Genomic DNA, 22,601 nt, shown 5'->3' on the forward strand with positions numbered 1-22,601 from the left:
TATCTTGTTTAGTTTTCGAGTTTTTTAAGTCTGAGCAGCCAGCTACCTAAAATCACTTTAAGATACTTAAATTTCCAAACAGCTGGAGTGTTGCCTAGAAAAGCTAATTTAGATTTCGTTATTTCAATTCTAAGATGTATTGCTTGTATTGGAGGCAACCGAATAATAACATCTAATCTGCACAAAAGTATTAGGATTCTTCAATTCGAATTATTGGTAGACAGCTGACAGCACCCAGCTACCGCCGGTCTGAGGTCGTCCACATGTCATCAATAGACTTAGTGTAGAGCGGATGCATGAGATAGGAGACTTGTGAGAACTGTGTTGTCGTTTAACCTGGAAACTCGAAACTCCTCCAATGTGCGCTGAAGTTTTGGTCGTACGATATTCAACTGGAGTATAGAAAATGATTCTGCAACATTACCCTGTAATCGCGTAACAGTTCACAGATGTTCCCTTAAGGTCTCTGAAGTTCGCAGATTTTGTATGCAGTTAGTAGGTCTTCCTTAAAGTTTTTCGAACTTCCCGAATGTGCACAAACTCCTCAGAAGTTTGTTCCCTGTGGCTCATAAAACTTCTTTGATTTTTATTAAACTTTGCTGATTATTTTTGACTTCTTCTGACTGCATAGTACTTATCTGATGTTTGTTTACTTTGACTCGGTTGCAAATTATTTTTTTAATTTAATTCAGTTTGATCAAACCTTTTATTCATTAATCATACACTCTTAGAAAAAATGAAACTTACGTTTGACATAAACAACGCAGCGACGTATTTTTCTGTCTGATAATAGGATTTTACATGCTATGATATGTAAAATTGAATATTGTGACTCTTTTGATGCAAAACTCAGACTGAATGACCTAGAAAAAGCCAAACATCTCATTTTTATATGTCATAAAATGTAAATTTATGTGAATTGTGACGCTCCTTTTATGTGCATCGTTCAAGACGTAAAGTTACATAATTTTTTTGCTGTGTAAATTTTATTTATATTTAATATTTCAATTATTTCAGGTTAATAGAATAAGTCACTTTGCTTTATCTCGTCTATTTCGCATGGGTTTTTAACTGTGAAAAAATCTCCTAAGAAGTTGTAGAGATTCGGCAAAGTGAACTTATACATCACGGTGTGTTTGGTAGAGCAACTTTATTCGGAAAAAATCGGCATCGCTAAAACTTCAGGACGTGATAGAATGGGCTTTTCCCTTTCATTTGAAAGTAAAATAAAAATATTCTGTCGGGGGCACCAGAACAACTTTTTTTAAGGTTAGGGTTTTCAATGAAACTCGTTCACATTTTTTACCCCTAAGGAAGGAAGTAGACATTCAAATATTACTAAAAATGAGAATCTGATGGACACTTTCATTGTCAACAACTTTGTAGAAAACTACAACTAGATCTAAAATCGCAAGAGAAAGCTATTAAAATTTTATCAAGGTTTCCATATTCGGACGGGGTCTACTGGTTAAGAGTTCAAAAAACATTTTTAAAAAATATTACTTGTCGTATTGTAACAGTGTGTGCAAAAGAACTAGGGTGCTAATAAAGTCCCGCCTTTAAGGGGAAAAACATAATTTCAGATTCCACCGGTTTATGCGCACCAATGTTATCATATGAACAAGGAAATGAAATTGAAACCTACATGACAGTTTACTGATGACCAACCAAAGATAATCTTTCTCGCAAAATATTAGTATGCTTTATCAGCCTTGATATGTGGGGCTCTGTTCCCCAAACCGACGAAAATAAATTAAATTTTCCTTACCGGAATTTCTTCAATGGGCTCAATGTTTTACGATTCGCTAAACGCTGACATGTTTGTGTGAACTTGAGGCAGGATCCAATCTCAAATCATTGCCTACTGTGCTCATCACGCTGTTATTCCTCGCATCACTTTGCGTACGGTCCATACTCCAGCCCAGTCACACGATAATTTTCCATGCATTTTCAACCGCATTAATGAATCAGATGTGAATATATCTGCACTAGGGTACTGACTCTCAAAAATCCTGAAGTGGTCAAAATTTAACCTAAACTAGCATCCGCAGAGCAGATGAAGGCTTTGTTTGCTGAATGTGGAAGACCCGGTTAACCAGGTGTCGTATAAAGATGACCAATAAAAATAAATTAAAATAAAAAGTGTACAAACATACAACTTTTATCGGAACCGTTTTTACACGCATTATACAAAATTTATCTTAGCAAGTGCGTTTTAAAGATTCCTTTACGATTAATATGACACAATTATGACTACATAAACGTGTGTCGTAATAACCAAATTAAGGCAAGTATTGTACGCCAAGAAACGCAAAGCAAAAGGTGGTGGGGTTGATTTCGAATGAAATGCTGGATTGCTACCGACTTTCGGAGAATTCAATCCCCAAAATAAAATATCATTTTTGTCAAGTTTATAAATATAAATAAATCGATACTTTGTAAAAAAGGGTGTCTCAGTTATATGTTGATATTGCCTTCAATTTGCCTTTGCCTTTGCCAGCATGGTTGCATCGTGCCTGTTGCGCCCTTTGGCGAACTCCTCCTAGGTAAACGCATACCACACCCGGTACCAGCGGCGGGATTGTCACCGCTATCAGACTGCCCGTCAGATGCCCTTCAGCCGATAGATGGGAATGAAAGGAAATCTACAATTAATAGTTCACATGTATCTTAGCCAGTCAGATGATCACAGTCTTCGTTTTCGCTTAAATTTACTTACAATCTACTTATAATTACTTATATTATACTTACAATTATGAATTTATTTGCTAAAAGTGATTGAACTAAAGGTAATAGTGTGGATAATATGATCCAAAAAATATACTGAATTAATAATACCTTATTCTAAGGTTATGGTCGATTGGAAGTAGCCGAGCGAAATTATTGCGAGCACTATTATAACTATAGGATTATTTAAGAGGTAATTAGGCTAAAAGTATTGCTATCTATATCTATACAATGCGTAAAATTATTATACTTAATCAGATGCCAAGATTTAGGATTTGCTACTCACGGGAATAGCATCCGGAAAGTGTGAACGGATCAATAAGGCACTAAACGTATGTGTGAATAACCTCAATTCTAGTTTCTAAATACTAAATCTAAAATGTACTTATTTCAGAAAAAAATTAACGCCTATCTACAAAAAAACTGCGTTTAAATATTTGGAAACTGCCTTTCTGTTGCATGCTCTTGCAACATATTAAATTTTTTGTTTAATACCCCGGAATGTCTACCAAGAGTGTAACGAATCGCAATGATGATGCAAAGCGTAGTCCAGGAAATATTGGCGCGAAGTGCGGAAAATGCAACCAAGAAGGTGGCAATCGCACGGTGTGTTGTGTTGAGTGCAAGTTCTGTTACCACTACGAGTGTGTGCAAGTGACCTCCGAAGTACTGGACGGTCCCTGGATCTGTAACGATTGTTCGAAGATGTCTGCCGAGTCCAGTAATGCCATTCTCCAGATGAAACTGCAGGAGCAGCGGAAGAAGCATCAACTAGAGCAGCAGCGGCAAGTGTTGAAGCATCAAGAGCTACAACAGCAGTACGGAGAGTACGGTTCTGAATACTTAGCAGCCTCAGAACAGCTAATCAGAAACGAGAACGTCTCGAAGGAACCTCTAGCAGCCTCTACCCCCGTTAAATCCGGTTCAGTACCTGCATCGAGTTACTTTGACGGTAATCAACGCATGCATACACTGGAGAAAGTAAATCGCGAACTTCGTGAACAGCTTGAACGAACGCAAAGGACGCTGTATGAATTCCCATCAAATCAGTCACAGCAGAACATCCTAGGAACCACGAAGAAGATCATGACGCTACCACTAAGCACTATAACTGAAAGGACGGAAAAATCCACTCACGGTGGAAGTGCCATTTCGTTGTCATCAAAGGGCACAAATAGATCTGCAAAACTGCGAGAACTCCAGATGAAGGGTCTGATGGAAAGACAAGCACTGGAGAAGAAGCAACTCGAGGAAAAGCTAGCACTTGAACGTTTACTATTGGAACAGGATACAGAGGATGACTCCGACATCGAATCAAGCACAAATATCCAGAAAATCGACGATTGGTTACGTGAAACGGATCGGACTTCCAGTCACCCGCTGCCAATCAACGAAACTGGCTTGCCTGGTTACTCGCATCCACTAGAGCTCACACCTCCCCGAAATCGGTCCGCAACGCTGCCGTGCCCTGTGCCACATGTCCAACCGATTGATGTGCTGCTGAATAAAGGTCAATTAGCTGCGCGGCACACAGTGAAGGATCTCCCACGCTTCGGAGGTGATCCGGAAGATTGGCCACGATTCATAGCAGCATATGAACGCACTACGAGGATGTGCGGATTTAAAAACGATGAACTTCTAGATCGTTTGGAACGTAGTCTGTATGATCGCGCCCTTAGCTCAGTCAAAAGTTTACTGCTACACCCTGAGAACGTTCCCGTGATTATCAGTAGACTAAAAACTTTATTTGGGAACCCGGAGATCATAGTTGAGACTATGGTAAGACGCGTTCGGGCAATGCCTCAACCGAAAACTGACCGGATGGACACGATTATAGATTTTGGTGTTGCAGTGCAAAATCTTTGCGCTGCTGCTCAGGCATGTCAGATGGACGAATGTTTGTACAACGTCGCACTGCTACAAGAGCTGGTCGAATGCTTGCCACCTACAATCAAGGTCAACTGGGCTCTTCATCGTCAACGTAAGAGCACCGTGTCTCTGGCTGACTTCAGCGAATGGTTTGGGAATTTAGTGGAAGCGTTGAGCAAGGTGACAAGGCCACTACCCATAGTCAAGTGTCAGCGAAATCAACGGGAACGCAAAGAAGAAGCATACATTCATGTACATTTCGATGTTGCACCTGGCCACTTCCCTAAAAAGTGCGCTGCGTGTGAAAAAGGCTGTTCTTCTCTGGAAAAATGTGACAAATTTCGCAAAATGTCTCCACAGTCCCGCTGGTCGGTTATCAAGGAAATGAATGTATGTCGCAAGTGCTTAAAAAAACATTTCAAATCTTGCGAGACAAAGGTACTTTGTGGCAGGGACGGTTGTCCTTATTTACACCACCAGCTCCTTCATGACGACAGCAAGCACAAGCTTCCTATCCAAGCTTCGAAGTTAAATTCATGCAATGCACACCAGTGTTGTCTCGGAGCAGTCCTGTTCAAGTACGTCAAGATCACTATATATGGAAAAGGAGGAAAGTCGTTCGATGTTTATGCCTTCCTCGATAGTGGCTCCACATGCTCATTGATGGAACACAGCCTTTGGGAAGAACTCGAGCTAGGAGGAGAAAAACACCCATTATGCATCAGTTGGACAGGAGGCCAAGACCGATTTGAGTCAAAATCGGTGAAATGCTCGGTGGACATTTCTGGAAGTCAAGGTGAAAAACGCAATCGTCTGAACAAAGTGCACACTGTTGAAAATTTGCAATTACCTGCACAGACGATGCATATAGATGATCTTTCTAAACATTACAAACATTTGTCTGGTCTGCCCATCGACTCGTACGAAAGTATCCGTCCAAGAACACTCCTGGGAATGGACAATATTCATCTAGACCAACCGATTGAAGCACGAGAAGGAGGAGAAAATCAACCAGTTGCCACTCTCACTCGGCTAGGATGGATTGTTTACGGCCCATGTTCGGTTGACGAAAACTCGCCTGGGAACAAAGATAAAAGGGAATTCAACTATCATATCTGCCAGTGCGAAGCCATGCACAGAGATATGAAAAACTATTTCTCGCTAGACAGTCTCGGCATCCAGACGCCCAGTGAACCGCTAATGTCCAAAGCTGACGAACGTGCCATGGATCTACTGAGGTCGCATACAGTTCTTGAGGGAAAGCGATATACGACAAGGCTACTGTGGAAGTTTGACAACTTTCAGCTACCGGAAACAAAATCCATGGCCCTTAATCGATTTCGGTGTTTGGAGAAGCGGATGAGTCGTGAACCAGAACTATCGGTTGCTCTTCAAGCAAAAATCCAGGATTATGAGCGGAAAGGATACATCAGAAAATTAACCGAAGATGAGGAACGAGTTCGACGAGATCGTGTCTGGTATCTTCCGATTTTTTTTGTTGCTAACGCGAATAAACCTGGTAAACTGCGCATTGTGTGGGACGCCGCACAGTGGCTGGAGGCTGGCCAAAACCTCAAAAATTTGTTTTTGAAATATTGATATATTATATTTTTCCTAAATTTCTCATGTATTGAATGATGCATATTCAAAATTCTATGATCATTGGACAAGAACATGATTTTTAACATGAGTTTAAACGTAGCAAAGTCCGGACTTTTTAATGATTTTCATTTCCGAAATCACCATTGCTTTGTTCACTTCAAATGCATGTTGCTCTTTTGATTTTGGTCCGATTCTAGCACAACTAGTTTCATTGTATAGAGGAACAAAAGAACTTGGTTAGTGAATAAAATGCATTTGGTAAATTTGCTTGAAACTATGACTTTTTAGTTTAAATATGTTTTAGGGGGTCAGATCAAAAATACTTTTTTCACTAATGTATGCTGTACAAATTTTGGAATCATTTCGGAACGGTCACATAGCATACATTCTATGGGAAATAACCTCTACTTTTCGAATATCATGGTCTCTTTCTGCGCCTAGGTGCGCAAAAAGGTTTAAGGAGATTTTGAAGCTTTGTTGCTGATATGGAGGCGCATGGTGTTTTATGTAAAATAGTTAGACAATCTGCAGTAAACCAACACGTTATACAAAGGATTTAAAGTAGTGTTCTTCATTTTTTATGATATTGGTGACATTGGTGAACAGTAACGGAAAGTCTATCATGAAAACGAGATCATAGTTATAAGAAAGGTTCAATGACACTGTATGGAAAAATGAATTTAATATTTTACGACTTTTGACATAAAAAATGAGCTCAGCACCTCAAAATTAGATTAAATTGTGATTTTCAGCCAAATTAGGTAACATTTGAGGTTTTGTCCGACTTTTGTTTGAAAACCCGCCACTGTGCGCCGCTGCAACAGTACGAGGTGTATCATTAAATAGCTTTCTCCTTAAGGGTCCCGATCAGCTTTCTTCGCTTCTTCACGTTTTGTTTCGTTTTCGAGAGTTTCGTATAGCAGTAACAGGTGACATTCGGGAAATGTTCCACCAAGTTGGAATTCACCGAGATGATCAGCACTGTCAACGCTTCCTATGGAACAACGGGCACCCTGGTTCAACTCCGCAAGTCTACGTCATGCAGGTGATGACGTTTGGGGCGAGCTGTTCCCCAAGCTGTGCACAATTTGTCAAAAACACTAATGCGAAACGATTTGCCGAAGAATTCCCGGTTGCAGTCAACGCTATTGTCCACGACCATTACGTGGACGATATGCTAAGCAGCGTCGAAACAGAGCGGGAAGCGATCGAGTTAGCAATGAATGTTCGAGAGATACATGCACAAGGTGGTTTTGTGATCAGAGGATGGCGATCGAACTCAAAAAACGTGCAGGCAGCCCTGAGCGAGCGAGAGGTGGACGAAATGAACCTGAATGTGATTTCGCAGTTTTCAACCGAAAAAGTGTTGGGAATGTGGTGGAACTCATCCACTGACACATTCACCTTCAAACTACCGACAAAACCCGGCGAAGATTTACTCAGTGGTCGATGTGTACCAACGAAGAGAGAGGTTGTTCGTGTACTGATGAGCATATTCGATCCATTAGGCCTTCTTGGCAACATCTTGATGTACCTCAAAATCTTGATCCAGGAGGTCTGGCGTTCAGGCATCGGCTGGGATGAAGTGATCACATCTACGCAACTTGAAAAATGGCGTACCTGGTTGGGAGTCATCGAAAAGGTAGAAACAGTTTCAGTGCCAAGATGTTACCGTCTAACTACTTCATGCTCAACGCAAACAAACGTGCAGTTACACATTTTCGTAGATGCGAGCATAAACGGTATCGCTGCGGTCGCATATCTGCGGTTCGAAGAAAATGATAAAATCGAATGCGCCTTTGTTGCAGCTAAAACTCGTGTTGCGCCCAACAAGCTGACGTCGATTCCTCGACTCGAACTGCAAGCAGCTGTAGTTGGAGTTCGCTTAGCACGGATAGTAGCAGAGAGCCATCGGATAAATATCAACAAAAGATTGTTCTGGACTGATGCACGTGACGTTCTGTGTTGGTTACACTCTGACCATAGACGATTCAGTCCGTTCGTTGGTTTCCGGGTCGGCGAGATTCTGGAGAACAGCGAACTATCTGAATGGCGATGGGTACCCTCCAAATTGAACCCTGCCGACGACGGGACCAAGTGGCAGCGAACTCCTGATCTTTCCCAAAATAGCAGATGGGTCCGTGGACAGGATTTTATCTGGGAAAAGCAGACGGAATAGCCAGAAATGCTAACACACATTGGTACTACAACATTGGAACAAAAACATTCTGTTGGATTACATTGCGCTTCTGCCTCAGTCATAGACTGCGAAAAATTTTCGATTTGGAAGCGCCTTCTACGTCATACGGCTCAGCTGAAGCGTTACGTTCGGAACCTCAAAGCAACGATAGATGGAGCACCTCTCTCGCTCGGTGAGCTCACCAAAGAAGAACTATTAGCGGCGGAATTATACCTGTATCGAATCGCACAGGAGTCCGTCTACCTCGAGGAAATTGCCGCACTCACTAAAGCAGCTAACTGTAACGATGCATACAAGTACCATTTACCTAAAAGCAGTTCCATCTACCAACTATCACCGTATCTCGACAATTTCGATGTGATGCGAATGCGCGGAAGAACAGGTGCATGTGAATATACCGAGCCGGACGCTAGCTGTCCCATTATTCTTCCACGGAATCATCATGTTACGGAACTCATCGTACGATCTGTGCACTGGTATTTCCATCACCTAAACCACGAGACGGTTGTGAACGAGTTTAGGCAAAAGTACAGAATTCCGAAGCTGCGCCGTGTATGTTACAAGATTCGGATGTCCTGTCAAACCTGTAAGAATCGTCTTGCTCGCTCTGCTGCTCCTCTCATGGCCGATCTTCCACCAGCAAGACTAGCCGCGTTCACCAGGCCATTCTCGTACACCGGAGTGGACTACTTCGGTCCGATGTCTGTTGCTATTGGTCGACGTGTAGAGAAACGCTGGGGAGTGCTCCTCACCTGTTTGGTAACTAGAGCAGTTCATATCGAGATTGCACATTCACTCAATACCGACTCGTGCATACTGGCGCTTCGAAACTTCATGGCATTGCGAGGTACTCCTCTGGAGCTTTTTAGTGACAAAGGGACAAACTTTGTCGGTGCCGACCGTGAATTGAAGGACGCGTACCAGAAAATCGATGAAAATATGCTGCTCAAGGAGTTCACTACATCCCACACCAAATGGTCGTTCAACCCTCCAGGTTCCCCGCACATGGGAGGCAGCTGGGAAAGGATGGTGCAATCTGTCAAGAAAATCCTCAACCAGATGAAACTACCACGCCATCCGACTGACGAAGTACTCCGGAATACGCTATTAGAAATTGCAAATGTAATCAATTCGCGACCCCTTACTTATATTCCCATTGATGACGAGAACTCTCATGCGCTCACACCCAATCATTTCTTGGTTCACTCCTCGAGTGGATGCAAACCGCTCACAATATTCGATGATAGCCCTGCCGCGCTTAGAAATAATTGGAAGACTTCACAAATTTATGCCAACCACTTTTGGCGAAGATGGGTTCGCGAATATTTACCAACAATCTGTCGTCGAACCAAATGGCATCAACCTACAAGACCAATCCGCGTAGGAGACGTCGTTATCATAGTGGATCCTACCCTACCACGAAACGTGTGGCCTAAAGGCAGAGTTGTGGCGACCAGGAACAAAGATGGCCAAGTCCGAAGTGCCACCGTACAAACTAGCCTGGGAGTATATGAACGACCAGCCTTCAAACTCGCTGTCCTGGACGTCGGAGTAACGAGTAGTAAGCAGGATTCGAGATCCAGCGTACTGGGGGGGAGTGTTGCGCCCTTTGGCGAACTCCTCCTAAGTAAACGCATACCACACCCGGTACCAGCGGCGGGATTGTCACCGCTATCAGACTGCCCGTCAGATGCCCTTCAGCCGATAGATGGGAATGAAAGGAAATCTACAATTAATAGTTCACATGTATCTTAGCCAGTCAGATGATCACAGTCTTCGTTTTCGCTTAAATTTACTTACAATCTACTTATAATTACTTATATTATACTTACAATTATGAATTTATTTGCTAAAAGTGATTGAACTAAAGGTAATAGTGTGGATAATATGATCCAAAAAATATACTGAATTAATAATACCTTGTTCTAAGGTTATGGTCGATTGGAAGTAGCCGAGCGAAATTATTGCGAGCACTATTATAACTATAGGATTATTTAAGAGGTAATTAGGCTAAAAGTATTGCTATCTATATCTATACAATGCGTAAAATTATTATACTTAATCAGATGCCAAGATTTAGGATTTGCTACTCACGGGAATAGCATCCGGAAAGTGTGAACGGATCAATAAGGCACTAAACGTATGTGTGAATAACCTCAATTCTAGTTTCTAAATACTAAATCTAAAATGTACTTATTTCAGAAAAAATTTAACGCCTATCTACAAAAAAAAAACTGCGTTTAAATATTTGGAAACTGCCTTTCTGTTGCATGCTCTTGCAACAGTGCCATAAATAATTTATTTATATATTTACAATTTACACAAAAATTTAATGTGGCTTTCATTTTATTTTATTTTTATTGGTCATCCTTATACGATGCATGGCTAATGCCTCCACTTTTGTCAGTATATTGCATATTTGCGTATTATATACGACTTAGTTGTACTATATATTTACATGTATAACCCGCTTGAACTTTCGATATAACTGCAAAATTGTTTGCACCGAAGACGGTTGCTTTTGCATGGAAACAGTACGGACTCGGAGCAAGCGAAAAACCCATAATAACCTGCTTATGATCTTAATTCACCCTCACTGAATAGTGTTTTGATAGTTTTTGAAATGGGATCAACCCATAAAAACACCTTGAGAATGGTCCGGTAGATCCCGTATAAAAACCTTATGTTGCTGTATTTATGGTTTATTGAAAGAATCGTGTTCGTTATGAACCTGGGCGCGGATCACATGTGTAGTCTATTTAGGGTATTGTATCGTGTTTGAGACCGTGAGAAATTATGGTACTAATGACCAATCTACTAGACAAATGGGAATGAAATGGTTAACTATCAAAACAATACGCGATGCTCATTGAGAGATAGTTCTCACTTAGATGAATTGACAACAGATAGATGGATTTAACGTGATTCTCACTTATTAGAATTATCATAGAGTGGAATTGAGATTGACTGTCATTTTATTTACAGTATGACAGTCAGGTGGGTTCAATCTCATTAAATTTAATATTTATTTGTTAATTCGTTCACTTTTTTATCACATTGAAAAGTTTCGCACACCGCTTTGTGTTATATTACTGTTATTATGTTCGTTTCTTTATACTGGCACACAAGCAAATTCTCATATTATCATCAGCCTTGATGGTAATAAGTTTAATCTGTTTTGATTCAATTTAGCTTGTGGCGTCATAATACGCAATGCGTATATTCCAAACTTTGTGACAAATAGAACATCCGGTGCTACTGAAACACATCCAACGCTTCCACCCGACCATGGCCAGACAAAATAAATTGCTACATTCATATGCCATATTTTCCAACCATTCTCCAGAGCCTCCATCGGCTTCTATACGGTGACCTCTCAATCATATCACATACGAACCTTCCCCGAGAACCGGTGGCGGGTGAGCCGAAAAAAGATGAATCTCAGACTGCGTAATAAATTTCGTCTCTTCAGTCCAATTTGTCCCGTGGATGGCGGCCATCAATCAGTAAGAGCAGACGCAACTACGAACAGAGCAGCAGCAGCAGCCGGTGGAAAATCCACCGGCAACAAAAGAAATCCGGCGAAACAAAAGAGATTATTTCCCCGTGTGCCGTCGCTTGCTATGACTGGTAAGGATCAGCATTGTTTCGAAATGTCTTACGCGAAATGGTGTGTGTGTGTGCGTTCAAATCGTAAAAAAAGAAAGAGAAAAAAAAACGATCCACTTTTGTAGATCCGCTCACCGTCAACAACAGCCATCATCGTTGTCGGAACGATAACGATGGCAGCAAGGAACGAATCGCCTTGAATCCGCTTGATTCGTGTCGGAAAAAGAAAACCGGGAGCAGCTCACCATCGCGCTGCGGTGCTGCGGGGAAAATATGAGCCAAATCCTTTTTTTTGCACTAAACCAGCAAACAAGTGCCAAATAAGAAGAATGATCCGTCAATGTTGCCCTCGAGAGACATTTGAAATCTGCGCTGGGAGAGAAGCAAAAAAAAAATCGGCTGAAAGATACGATGACAGCGAAAAAAATGATGATATTTAACTAGTAGGTTTATTGTTATCCGCAGATTCTTTTCAATGGGATGGGAAAAAATTTAAACCCATAGAAAAGAAGGTTTCCGGCGGCCATTGAGTCTTGGCGTTATAGTCATTGGAAAAGGTAACTCAATCTGCTCGACAAATCTGGTAAGATGGTGCTGAGTAGAAGGTAGGCAGGACTAACGAAGGAATCTTTGAAACTGCATTTTCTTTTTGAGTGGATAAATGGAGTTGTCGGGATAAGTTGAAATTGTTCATCGGATTTTTTGACGTGAAATAAAATAAGTCGACAGAAAGGTACTAATGATAAGCATTAAAACATACAGAATGGCAAATGTTATATAGTATAAAATGGATTACATTTTAGGAGAAATTGACCAAATTCTCAAAGGTATTGTTCTACAATCCGAAGAAGCTGTTTTTTAAACGGTGCACAGAGGAGTAATTGGGATCGAATCCTGGCCAAAATTATTTGCTGCTGCAATTGTTGTTATTATGCCTTAATATGAACTAAAAATAGACAATTACTAGTTTTTGGAACAATTTTGCATGTACCCACTTACCAGTGCAGAGGCCAATTTTCTATATCCTTTCAAATACTAGTAATTTCTAGGTGATCTTTGTGAATACATTTATTTTTCCAGTTGCATAAACATTTGATCAGTGGGAAAGGGAGAAGAAAAGGGACGCCTGTGCATATTTTCATAGAGATACATTTTGGCAAACATAATATTTGGCCCTATAGCATTTCGGTGTACCTCAAATTAGTCAAAATTTCAATATTTTCAAATCGCTTGGGATTGGTGGATCGGACAAGATCGGAAGAGTTGGAATATTTTTTGTGCAGCTGAAATCTTGTTTTGTAATACTGCTTCAGCAACTTTGCCGGATCTAGCCGTATAATGTAACTTTTTTATAATTCAAATTTGGAATAAAATGTTAAAACAAGATATTTTTTAAAGTAGGTGCAATACACAGCAAGTTTACTTTTTTAGTTAGTTTTAAGCTGAAGTTAAACAAACGGTTGTGTTGAACTACGTTTGTAATAATATTATCTTATTTTATACAGTCATCATCACTAGAAAGCGATTTTGCTGAATATATAACGAAAACGATTAAAATATCCCTTAAAATATCACCATTGGGCATACATGCAAAAATTCTTTAACAATTTTTGATATACTCCTAATTTTTCCACGTTATACAGTAGGTTCTTAGGTATGTAAAAAAATATAACGAAACAAAAAGATCGACAAAAAAATATTTTGGTTTTTGGCCAAGAATTTGTTCTAGTTACTCCTCTGTGCGGTATTACGATCAAAAATTGATCAAAGAAGAACGTGTGTAAATCGTTCAAACTATTTATTAAAACGCCCAAATCAGCATAGGAGAGCATCAGTGCTAGAAATCTCAAAGGCTAAACCAAATTAATGGAAAAGCGGAAAAATAGCCCATAAAATAAACATACAAACCAATGATTGCTAATGCACTGTTAATAACATATCTAAATTCTTCAATCAATGCTTTGTGTAGGAAAAACGGAATTTTACTAAAGGGGTTATATATGTTGTACCGAACCAAAAAATCGACTTTTTTTTTTTTGAATCAATTTGAAGTTCATACTCTCAATAGAGATTCGAGTCTGTATCTTCGTCGCGAGCGGTTGACTCTCGTAGAGCTCCCTTCGAGTCAGCTAATTTTCATCATTTTCGGTACAGTTTACTGCCTCCCGGTTGTCAAAAGTGTGAATAACGGTGCAAGTTAACCATTATACAAAATGAAGTGGCTTATCAAAGCATTTTTTGGCATATTTTCGACTAACGCAAGTGGTAACAGTTTGTAAAAATCGAATTCCAGCAAATGAAAAAAAAAATCTTCCTCGCATTACGGGCCGTCGATTCCCGATGCAAGGACAATAAAAGTGCACAGAAACATCTAGAAACACAATGTACATTCGAAAAATAGTGAAAAATGGTTTTTCAGAGAAAAAATTCGATCCGAAAAGTGAAAAAATACTGCAATAAGAAAAATTGACATTCAAATAATTGGCGTTTCACCGGCGACTAGCGACTACTAGGTGTCGCCTCAAATTTCTTCGCCTGAAAAATAGGTGGCAAACCAGCCGGTCGGTGCTCAGCTATTTTCGTCCGCGTCCCTTATCACCTTTTTCTTATTGGATGTTTCATCGGCGATAGTACTCTTTGAAAATGAGCCGCCTTGGATATTTAACTGTTTTTTGCGATCTTATTTTATTGCTAATGAGTAGAGGTTTTGATTCTTTTATATTCGGCATTGCAGATATTCTGTCGCATGTAAATTTTGGGTGCACGTTGATGTGATGGCACTGTAAGGGAATACGTATCCGCCGGTCGGCCAACTTTTCTTTGGGTTGAGCAAACTAATTTCTATGTTTATTTAGGGTTTGTTTTACCAAGGGGGGAACTGATCCACAGAGCATTCAATGTGCATAGGGAAAACACATGGCCTTAGTTGTGTGGAATGATCACCAATCATATATAAGGTTTGAGAATTGACAATTCGCGAGAGGGATCGGGGATCGCTTGGCAGTTACCTTCAGTTATGTCAGCACGAAGAATAAGTGGTTTGCTGTTATGTTCATTGATTAGCTTTCAATTCTATCTCATGCCTCCACGCGAGTCTAGGTCTATTGATGACATTTGGTCCTTAGACCGGCGACGACTGGGTGCTTTCGGCCTTCTGCCGATAGTGGCAGAATGAGAGGGTGCGAACGGATCTAGCCGAGAAGACAATACCGTAAAAATGAATAGTTGTTCGGATGTCGGCTCCAATGGGACTTTGATTTGACTGGTATCGATGATCGCGGGTCAATACGTACCAAAAATTCGCCGCGTCTGTTTTAATGAATGTAATTTCAAGTTCCGTTATTGGCCCGTACATCAGGTTAACGATCCTCTGTATTTCCGTTCAATGTTCGATATAATCGTTCGTATACGTGTATTTCAAAAACAATCCGATATGGAAAAGAGGGAATGCTTTCGTTGATTTTCAACATCTCGAGCTATCATAACTCTATGTCTGTTTTACGTGTTATCACTCGGTAGTTTGCAATCCAAAAAATATATCGTAGAGAAGGAATAGCGAAGTTAGTCTAAATAATGCCGCAATAAATAGTGATACGGCCCATTACGCAGATAAGATTAGCTTTTCTAAGCAATACTCCCACGATCGGCTGTGTGGAGTTGGAATTGCTTCTGTTTAGGAAACATGGGATACTCTCGGTAGCCGGCTACCCAGAGTTTAAAAAGAACCAAAAGCTAAACAAGATATTCTTTTTCGAGCGATCGTGTTCTCGAAAACTAACTAAACTACTACCTAATAAACTATGCTTTACAGGTCGCATCGCTTGCTTGGAGCGAATCCTAGACTCTATTTTCTTACAAACCATCAACTCCGCGACACCTATGGAAGAGTCTGATGAATCGAAAAAAAATTAAAAATATAAGCAGTGCTCCTTATAGCCGGCTATCCGGAGTTCAAGTTGAATATTTTGACAATCTTATTAATTCCACAAATGATAAATTTCCCAAATTCTCGGCAGCCGGCTGCCCAGAGCAATTATTACATGATAACGCTATTGGCACACTTACTAACAACTCTCCCCTTCCCGTGATACATGTGGGGATGCAGAGGATTCCTCGGTCTCTAGTAGCAACATGTATCGGACTAACATTCCTTCCTTTCCCAGAAGATCTGCATTCGGACGTGGCCGGCGTCGGTATTGATCAGCATGCAGGGATCAATATAGATTGTACAATGTGGCTCATCATGTTATTCCCAAGCATGTTGTTCCAATGAACATTTTGCAACCTAATTTGGTTCTGGTCAATAACGGAGTAGCAACTACGGGCGATCTCTTATGCTATGCTATGCTATGCTAATTTGAAGTTCATACTCTCAATAGCGTTTACTCAAATTCCCAACGCGACTGAGAACTAAGTTCTGAAATTGCAGCTCTTGGTGTTACGCGGCCTCTTAAGTGCATGCGTGCATTTTACTTCGATATCGTCTTAGGGCACCAGTGGGTCTCATTCAGAGCCATTTGCGCGATTTTCGGCGGGACAAATAAAGAATTCCAAAAACTAACAATTAGACCAATTAGAATTTTTCAAATACTTTATAATTTTCACAACCTTATTATGGAAAGTTGTTTAATAAACTTTTGTAATATTGTGTAGAAAAAAATCTGAAAAAAAAAAATTCTGCATTTTCTCAATCTGCAACATATAAGCCTTTAAGTATTCCAATTAATTTAGGAAACCTTTTTAACGTAAACTATCGCACGAATTGAAATAGGTTCGTCATATTTTGAAAGAAATCAAAAAAATAACACCTTAAAAACTATCAAGTTCGATGCAATTGAAAAGAATACCTCAAAAATGGGATGTACCTATTAATTAACCATCTTTTCCGGGTGATTTGTTGACAGCTTTGCTCCATGCAAATCACCCGGAAAAGATGGAATACTTCCCGCGCTACTGCAAAAGGGATTTGATATTCTTAAACATGTCTTGAAAAAGATTTTGCTTTCCAGTTTTGCTACCGGGAATATCCCGAAAGCATGGCGAGAAATAACTGTTAGATTTATTCCCAAAGGGGGGCGCTCAAGCTATGAAGAAGCCAAGAGTTTTAGGCCCATCAGCTTAAGTTCTTTTCTTCTGAAAGCTTTGGAACGAATAATCGATCATCACATCAGGAACGTTAGTTTAGTTGAATATCCACTGCACAAAATGCAACATGCATATCAGTGTGGGAAATCCACGATAACTCTGCTTCACGATGTTGTTTACAACATTGAGAAAGCCTTCTCGCTCAAGCAATCTAGCTTGGGTGTATTTCTAGATATTGAGGGTGCTTTTGACAATTTGTCCTTCCAGTCTATTCTGGAAGCGATGCGCGGTCATGGGATACCTGCATGTATCTCGGGTTGGATAAACGCAATGCTTAATAACCGCATACTTTGCTCGTCACTGTGATAGGCTGAGATACGGAAGTTGAGTATTTGCGGTTGTCCTCAGGGCGGCGTTCTGTCACCTTTGTTATGGAACTTAGTAGCTGACGGCTTGTTGAAGAAACTCAATGAGCTTGGATTTCCAACCTACGGGTTTGCTGACGATTACCAAATACTAATTACTGGATTTTGCATCGGAACAATCTTTGACTTAATGCAACAGGCATTAAGAGCTGTCGAATAGTGGTGTCGACAAGTTAAACTATCAGTTAACCCAAGCAAAACTTCAATGGTTCTTTTCACGAAGAAGCGAATAACAACCGGTGTTCGTCCCTTGCAGTTCTTTGATTCTGAGCTGCTGTGTGCAGATCAAGTCAAATACGTTGGAGTCATATTGGATTCCAAACTGAATTGGTCTGCTCACATTGAGTTCAGAGCCAAGAAAGCGTGCATGGCCTTCGAGCAGTGCATACGAACTTTTGGAAAGACCTGGGGTCTCAAACCTAAATACATCTATTGGATTTACACGACAATCGTACGTCCAATACTGTCATACGGACGCCTTGTGTGGTGGCAGAGGGGAGAGGTGGTGACAGTCCAGTCAAAGCTAAACCATCTGCAAAGAATGGCACTCATGGCGTTGACTGGTGCTTTCACCACGACTCCGACTGCTGCTCTTGAGGCACTTTTAAATTTCAAACCATTACACATACACTTAAAACAAGAAGCACTATCATGTGCATACAGACTGCAGGTTACTGGGCTTTGGAACAGTAATCATGTTGATCTTGCTACCAGTCATACACGATTGTGGTCACAAATGGTTACATGGGGTGAAGATATTCTTGCTCCCAGCGATATTACACTCACTTGTAGTTTTCCTTACAGGACATTCCATGTGAAGATTCCCTCTCGAGAGGAGTGGTTGTCTGGCTTTATGGAAAGACAACAACAAACGCAAGTGGTCTGTTACACTAACGGTTCTCTGATGGAGGGACGTGCTGGTGCTGGTGTCTACTGTCGTGAAATGAGATTGGAACAATCTCACTCACTAGGCAGATACTGTACTGTATTCCAAGCAGAAACGTTTGCGATTATGTGCGGGGTGCAATCGGCCCTTCAACTGAGTTTGTCCGGCAGAGTTACAAACTTCTGCTCCGATAGTCAGGCTGCAATCAAGGCCCTTAGCTCAGACAAATCCCGGTCCAAGCTAGTGATCGCGTGCCGAGCCCAAATCGAAGAACTAAGCATTGTCAACACTATCTACCTTGTCTGGGTGCCCGGACATTGCGGTATTACTGGAAATGAATGGGCTGACGAATTGGCCAGGGCAGGTTCAGCGATTGACTTCGTTGGTCCTGAGTCCGCGCTGCCAATTTCTACAAGTTGGATAAGGGAAAAAATACGGTTCTGGGCTTCGTCCGAGCACCGCAGTTATTGGAGAAATGTACAAACGTGTCGCCAAACAAAGGCGTTACTAGAACAACCATGTCCAGTGGTTTCGAAAAATCTCTTTCATTTTTCGAACCTCCACTGCGGCATGCTGACCGGGGCTTTAACCGGCCACTGTAAACTCAATTATCACATGGTAATCATATTCAGCACGCTGAGTCTTTTTCATGTGATCTTTGTGAATCCGACTACGGAACCTCATATCATCTGATATGCAACCGTCCAGCGGTAGCGCAATTGCGATTTCAAGTCTTCGGCCGTCCTTATATAAACGAAACCATGTTTGGACGACTGAAACTCAGAGACATACTAAAGTTTCTTATCCAATGTGGTAAAGAGCTTTAGACTTATTCGCAGGCCAGTTGAACTACTTGTGAGTTTAACTTAACTGTTGTTTATTTTTGTTTTGTGCTGTTATTTTTCCCACCCTTCCAATTCTACTTCCCCACACCTCCTGAAAACACACGGCAAGGCACAAATCCCCGACTATTTACGGGGAACGTGCCATTTGAGCCAATCTATTCTGATTCCTGAAGAAATTCCTCATCACGATTCTATCTGATAACGCAAAACTTTTCTTTTTCGTGCTAGTAATCGTCTCGAAAAACTTTTGCACATCTTTCAAGAAGAGCTTTTCTAGGACTTCGACAAATCTTTTTTCGTAGTGCTCACGTTTCTTACATCGCTGAAACGAATTCTGTCCCGGCTGTTCTCAGATCAATGTATAAGTTGCCTGTGTGACCACTGCAAGCATTCGGCTCCTAGTCTGGGTTTTCTTGTTTGTCGATATCGTTCATTCCACGTCACACCAGCCGATTCGCTGATGTCCTGGTGTGGTGGGCCCTCTTGCGAACCTGGTACTTCGCAGTATTTATGGTGGCAGTTGATCGTTCTTCTAATCGTTCGTTTAGCTTTTGAGCATGTTCTTCGGCAACATCGTGATTCATCACTGTTTGAAACAGGGACGTAGTTCTCTCGTATTGCATTATGGTCAGAATTGAAGATACTAGCATCGATGATATCAAAGAAATATAAACCGTTCGTAAAAACATGGATGTTTTGAGTTTCACCATTCAGATGTCTCCAGGTGTGTTTATGAATATTGTGTTGTAGTAAGTTGACACTAAATATAGCCATTTCTCTAGATGCGTTTACGTTGTAGTTGGTGATTCAGTGGAGACTATTCCTCTCCAGTAACTGGATGAAAAAACTCTTGCCTCCCAACCTTTGCATTTGCCACCCCGCTGATCAGTTTCATGCGATGTTTGATGCACTATTCGTAGTTCTTGTCTATGCGCTTGTAGAACTCAACTATCATATAATCGGGTTAGACGTTCCGTTCGTTGGCGCGTATGCGTTGATCAGACAATTGTTGAGGAACTTGGTCATTATCTTCAACAAGCTGATACGGTCATTAGTCATCTCCTATTTAATGTTTTGTCGCTAAAACTTACCAAGCACTACAATAACTATCCCCTTTTAGGATTTTTCGTTGCTACGGTAATGAATGTGGTCCTTGGATGAATCTCAGGTATCAACAAGGTTCTCATTTCAAGTTCTAAGTTTCCAAACCGTTTCTGCTAAACATTGTTGTGTATTCTTAAAATGTTTGATATGTATCGTGCCAAATAAGTTACAAAGGCATTATATGATATCAGTACATTATAAACTTAGAGTGGACAATTAGAGCAACAGTAGGGTAGCAAAGTAAACGTAACTCATCAGTGCACTTCAACCGACGCCTTCAAAATATTCTTCACAAGTCATCGCCTGGAAACGGACACGCAACCATTCTACCTTGAACATTCGACTTGAGATTTCTATCAGTTAGTAGATTGAATGTAATATATTCTTCGTTGGATAGTGTTTCAAATTTGAGCAAGCCGACTGGCTACATTGCAAATGTACTCTTGGGGCAAATGATATCAGCATCTCGTATATGTTTTAATTATATGCTACATTTAGTACCCATATTCACTACAGAACATCGCCTTTTAAAATAATCGTAAATATCGACTATTGCATTTCTTCATTTTTTGCTGGATCGGTTCCATAAAATTGATATAATCCCTTTTCAACTAGCTCGCTAGATAAAAGGTTTGACAGAAATGAAAATGATGCTCATAGTGTCAACAAATAAGTGAAAAGATAGATAGATGGCCATGGGATATAATTTTATGCAACGTGTTTTCACACTGTAGCAAATGAGCAACTATGAATGGTCAATTATGTCGGGATGTTTCATTCATTTGTTGAACGTAAACCGAACAAATTGCGTATCAAAATTGTTTTTTTTTTTTTATTAAAACGTACTATTGATGCACTAAACCATGTATATGTATATAAATATTTCAATATTTATGTCCCAAAAGAAACATTATTGAATTTTGACCACGTTTCAAAAAATGCACACAGTGCACGCTTACTTTCACAAATTCCATAGTGTTGCCGATTTGAATGTAAACAAATGTTTACTTTCAAAAAAATTTCGGACAGGAAATTCCGATTCTAGGATCTCTTAGCTGAATTCTGTCGTAATGAAAAGATTCCTTTGGATCTCACTTAGGGATCAAGGTGAGTTGCTATCTAATTATTGGAAGCTTAGATAAATTGTTCAAAAAGCTACAGCGCAAGAAAACGCCGTAGAGTTCCAATTTGTACTAGGCTTTTGGTTTTCTGGATAGGATATCCCTACCAAGAATGAATATATTAATTTTCCATTCATTCCTAAACATTTCCTATACTTTGTTTTAGGTATTGAAGCGAATTGAATGCGGTAGGTGCCATATGCATGCAGAAAAAAATAATTATATGCATTAAGTAAATATTCACAGTTTATTATGAAGTGGTCCGTTAATGTACTCATATACCATCTTAATCTTTGTGAAGCAGTGAAATGATTTTACATAAATTGGAATATTGGAATAGTTATTACTAAAATTTGCATGACATTGAACGCAATAACTAATGTTGAGGAGACTCGACCAAGATTTTATGGGGAGACTTGACCAAGTGGCAATTAGCTGAAGAAAGATGCAAAATTTCTGACATTTATTATGCTTTGGTATCTACTGTTAATGTTAATCACTCCATAGAAAAATCCCACCTCAAACATAAGTCTTTATATTTTAGTATTAGTAAACAAAGTTAGCAGGACTGATTTCGTGATGTGTGAACATCAAATGCAAGCAGTACAATTGATCCTTAAAAAGAAATGCATTAAAAAATCGAAATTTATCAAAGTATATATATTTTATATTTTTTACTGCTACCTAAGAGCTCGACAATATGAAAAAAATTATAATATGTTTCATGTCATTATTTTTTGTTATGATTTTTCAAAATTCTCTTGGTCAAGTCTCCCCGTAGTGGGGAGACTTGACCAAAAAAAACGATCTCAGAAAAACTTTTGTAACTTTTCAAAAATTAAATCAAAAATTCTGCAAAAAATCATGAAGACGCACAATAACTTTGCACATTATATCTCAATGACTTTTGAGCGATTGAAGGCTTTTTAGAGATTTATGCAGTTTTAATTGAAAACCTGATCAAGTCTCCCCATGTTCCCCTATATTATGAAAATTAGCAACCTGGTAAAATTCGGCACAACAATCGTATCGTTTGAAACATACTTCAAAGGTATATGAAGCGCCTCCATAGTAACTATTCAATGGAGGCGCGTGGTCTTTTGTAATAATCTACATGATATTAAACTT

The 22,601-nt window shown here is 40.1% G+C and overlaps 1 protein-coding gene across 1 annotated transcript; it reads left to right on the plus strand.

Moving 5' to 3' along the window:
• The first annotated feature begins 3,228 nt into the window (after nucleotides 1–3,228).
• LOC131688408 (uncharacterized) lies at nucleotides 3,229–8,377 on the plus strand. The gene is made up of 2 exons (XM_058972613.1): nucleotides 3,229–6,115; nucleotides 7,122–8,377. Exons 1-2 carry the CDS (start codon nucleotides 3,229–3,231, stop codon nucleotides 8,375–8,377), a joined length of 4,143 nt encoding a protein of 1,380 aa, XP_058828596.1.
• Nucleotides 8,378–22,601: the final 14,224 nt, after the last annotated feature.

Source organism: Topomyia yanbarensis, chromosome 3 (genome assembly GCF_030247195.1).
Source record: "Topomyia yanbarensis strain Yona2022 chromosome 3, ASM3024719v1, whole genome shotgun sequence".
NCBI lineage: Eukaryota > Metazoa > Arthropoda > Insecta > Diptera > Culicidae > Topomyia > Topomyia yanbarensis.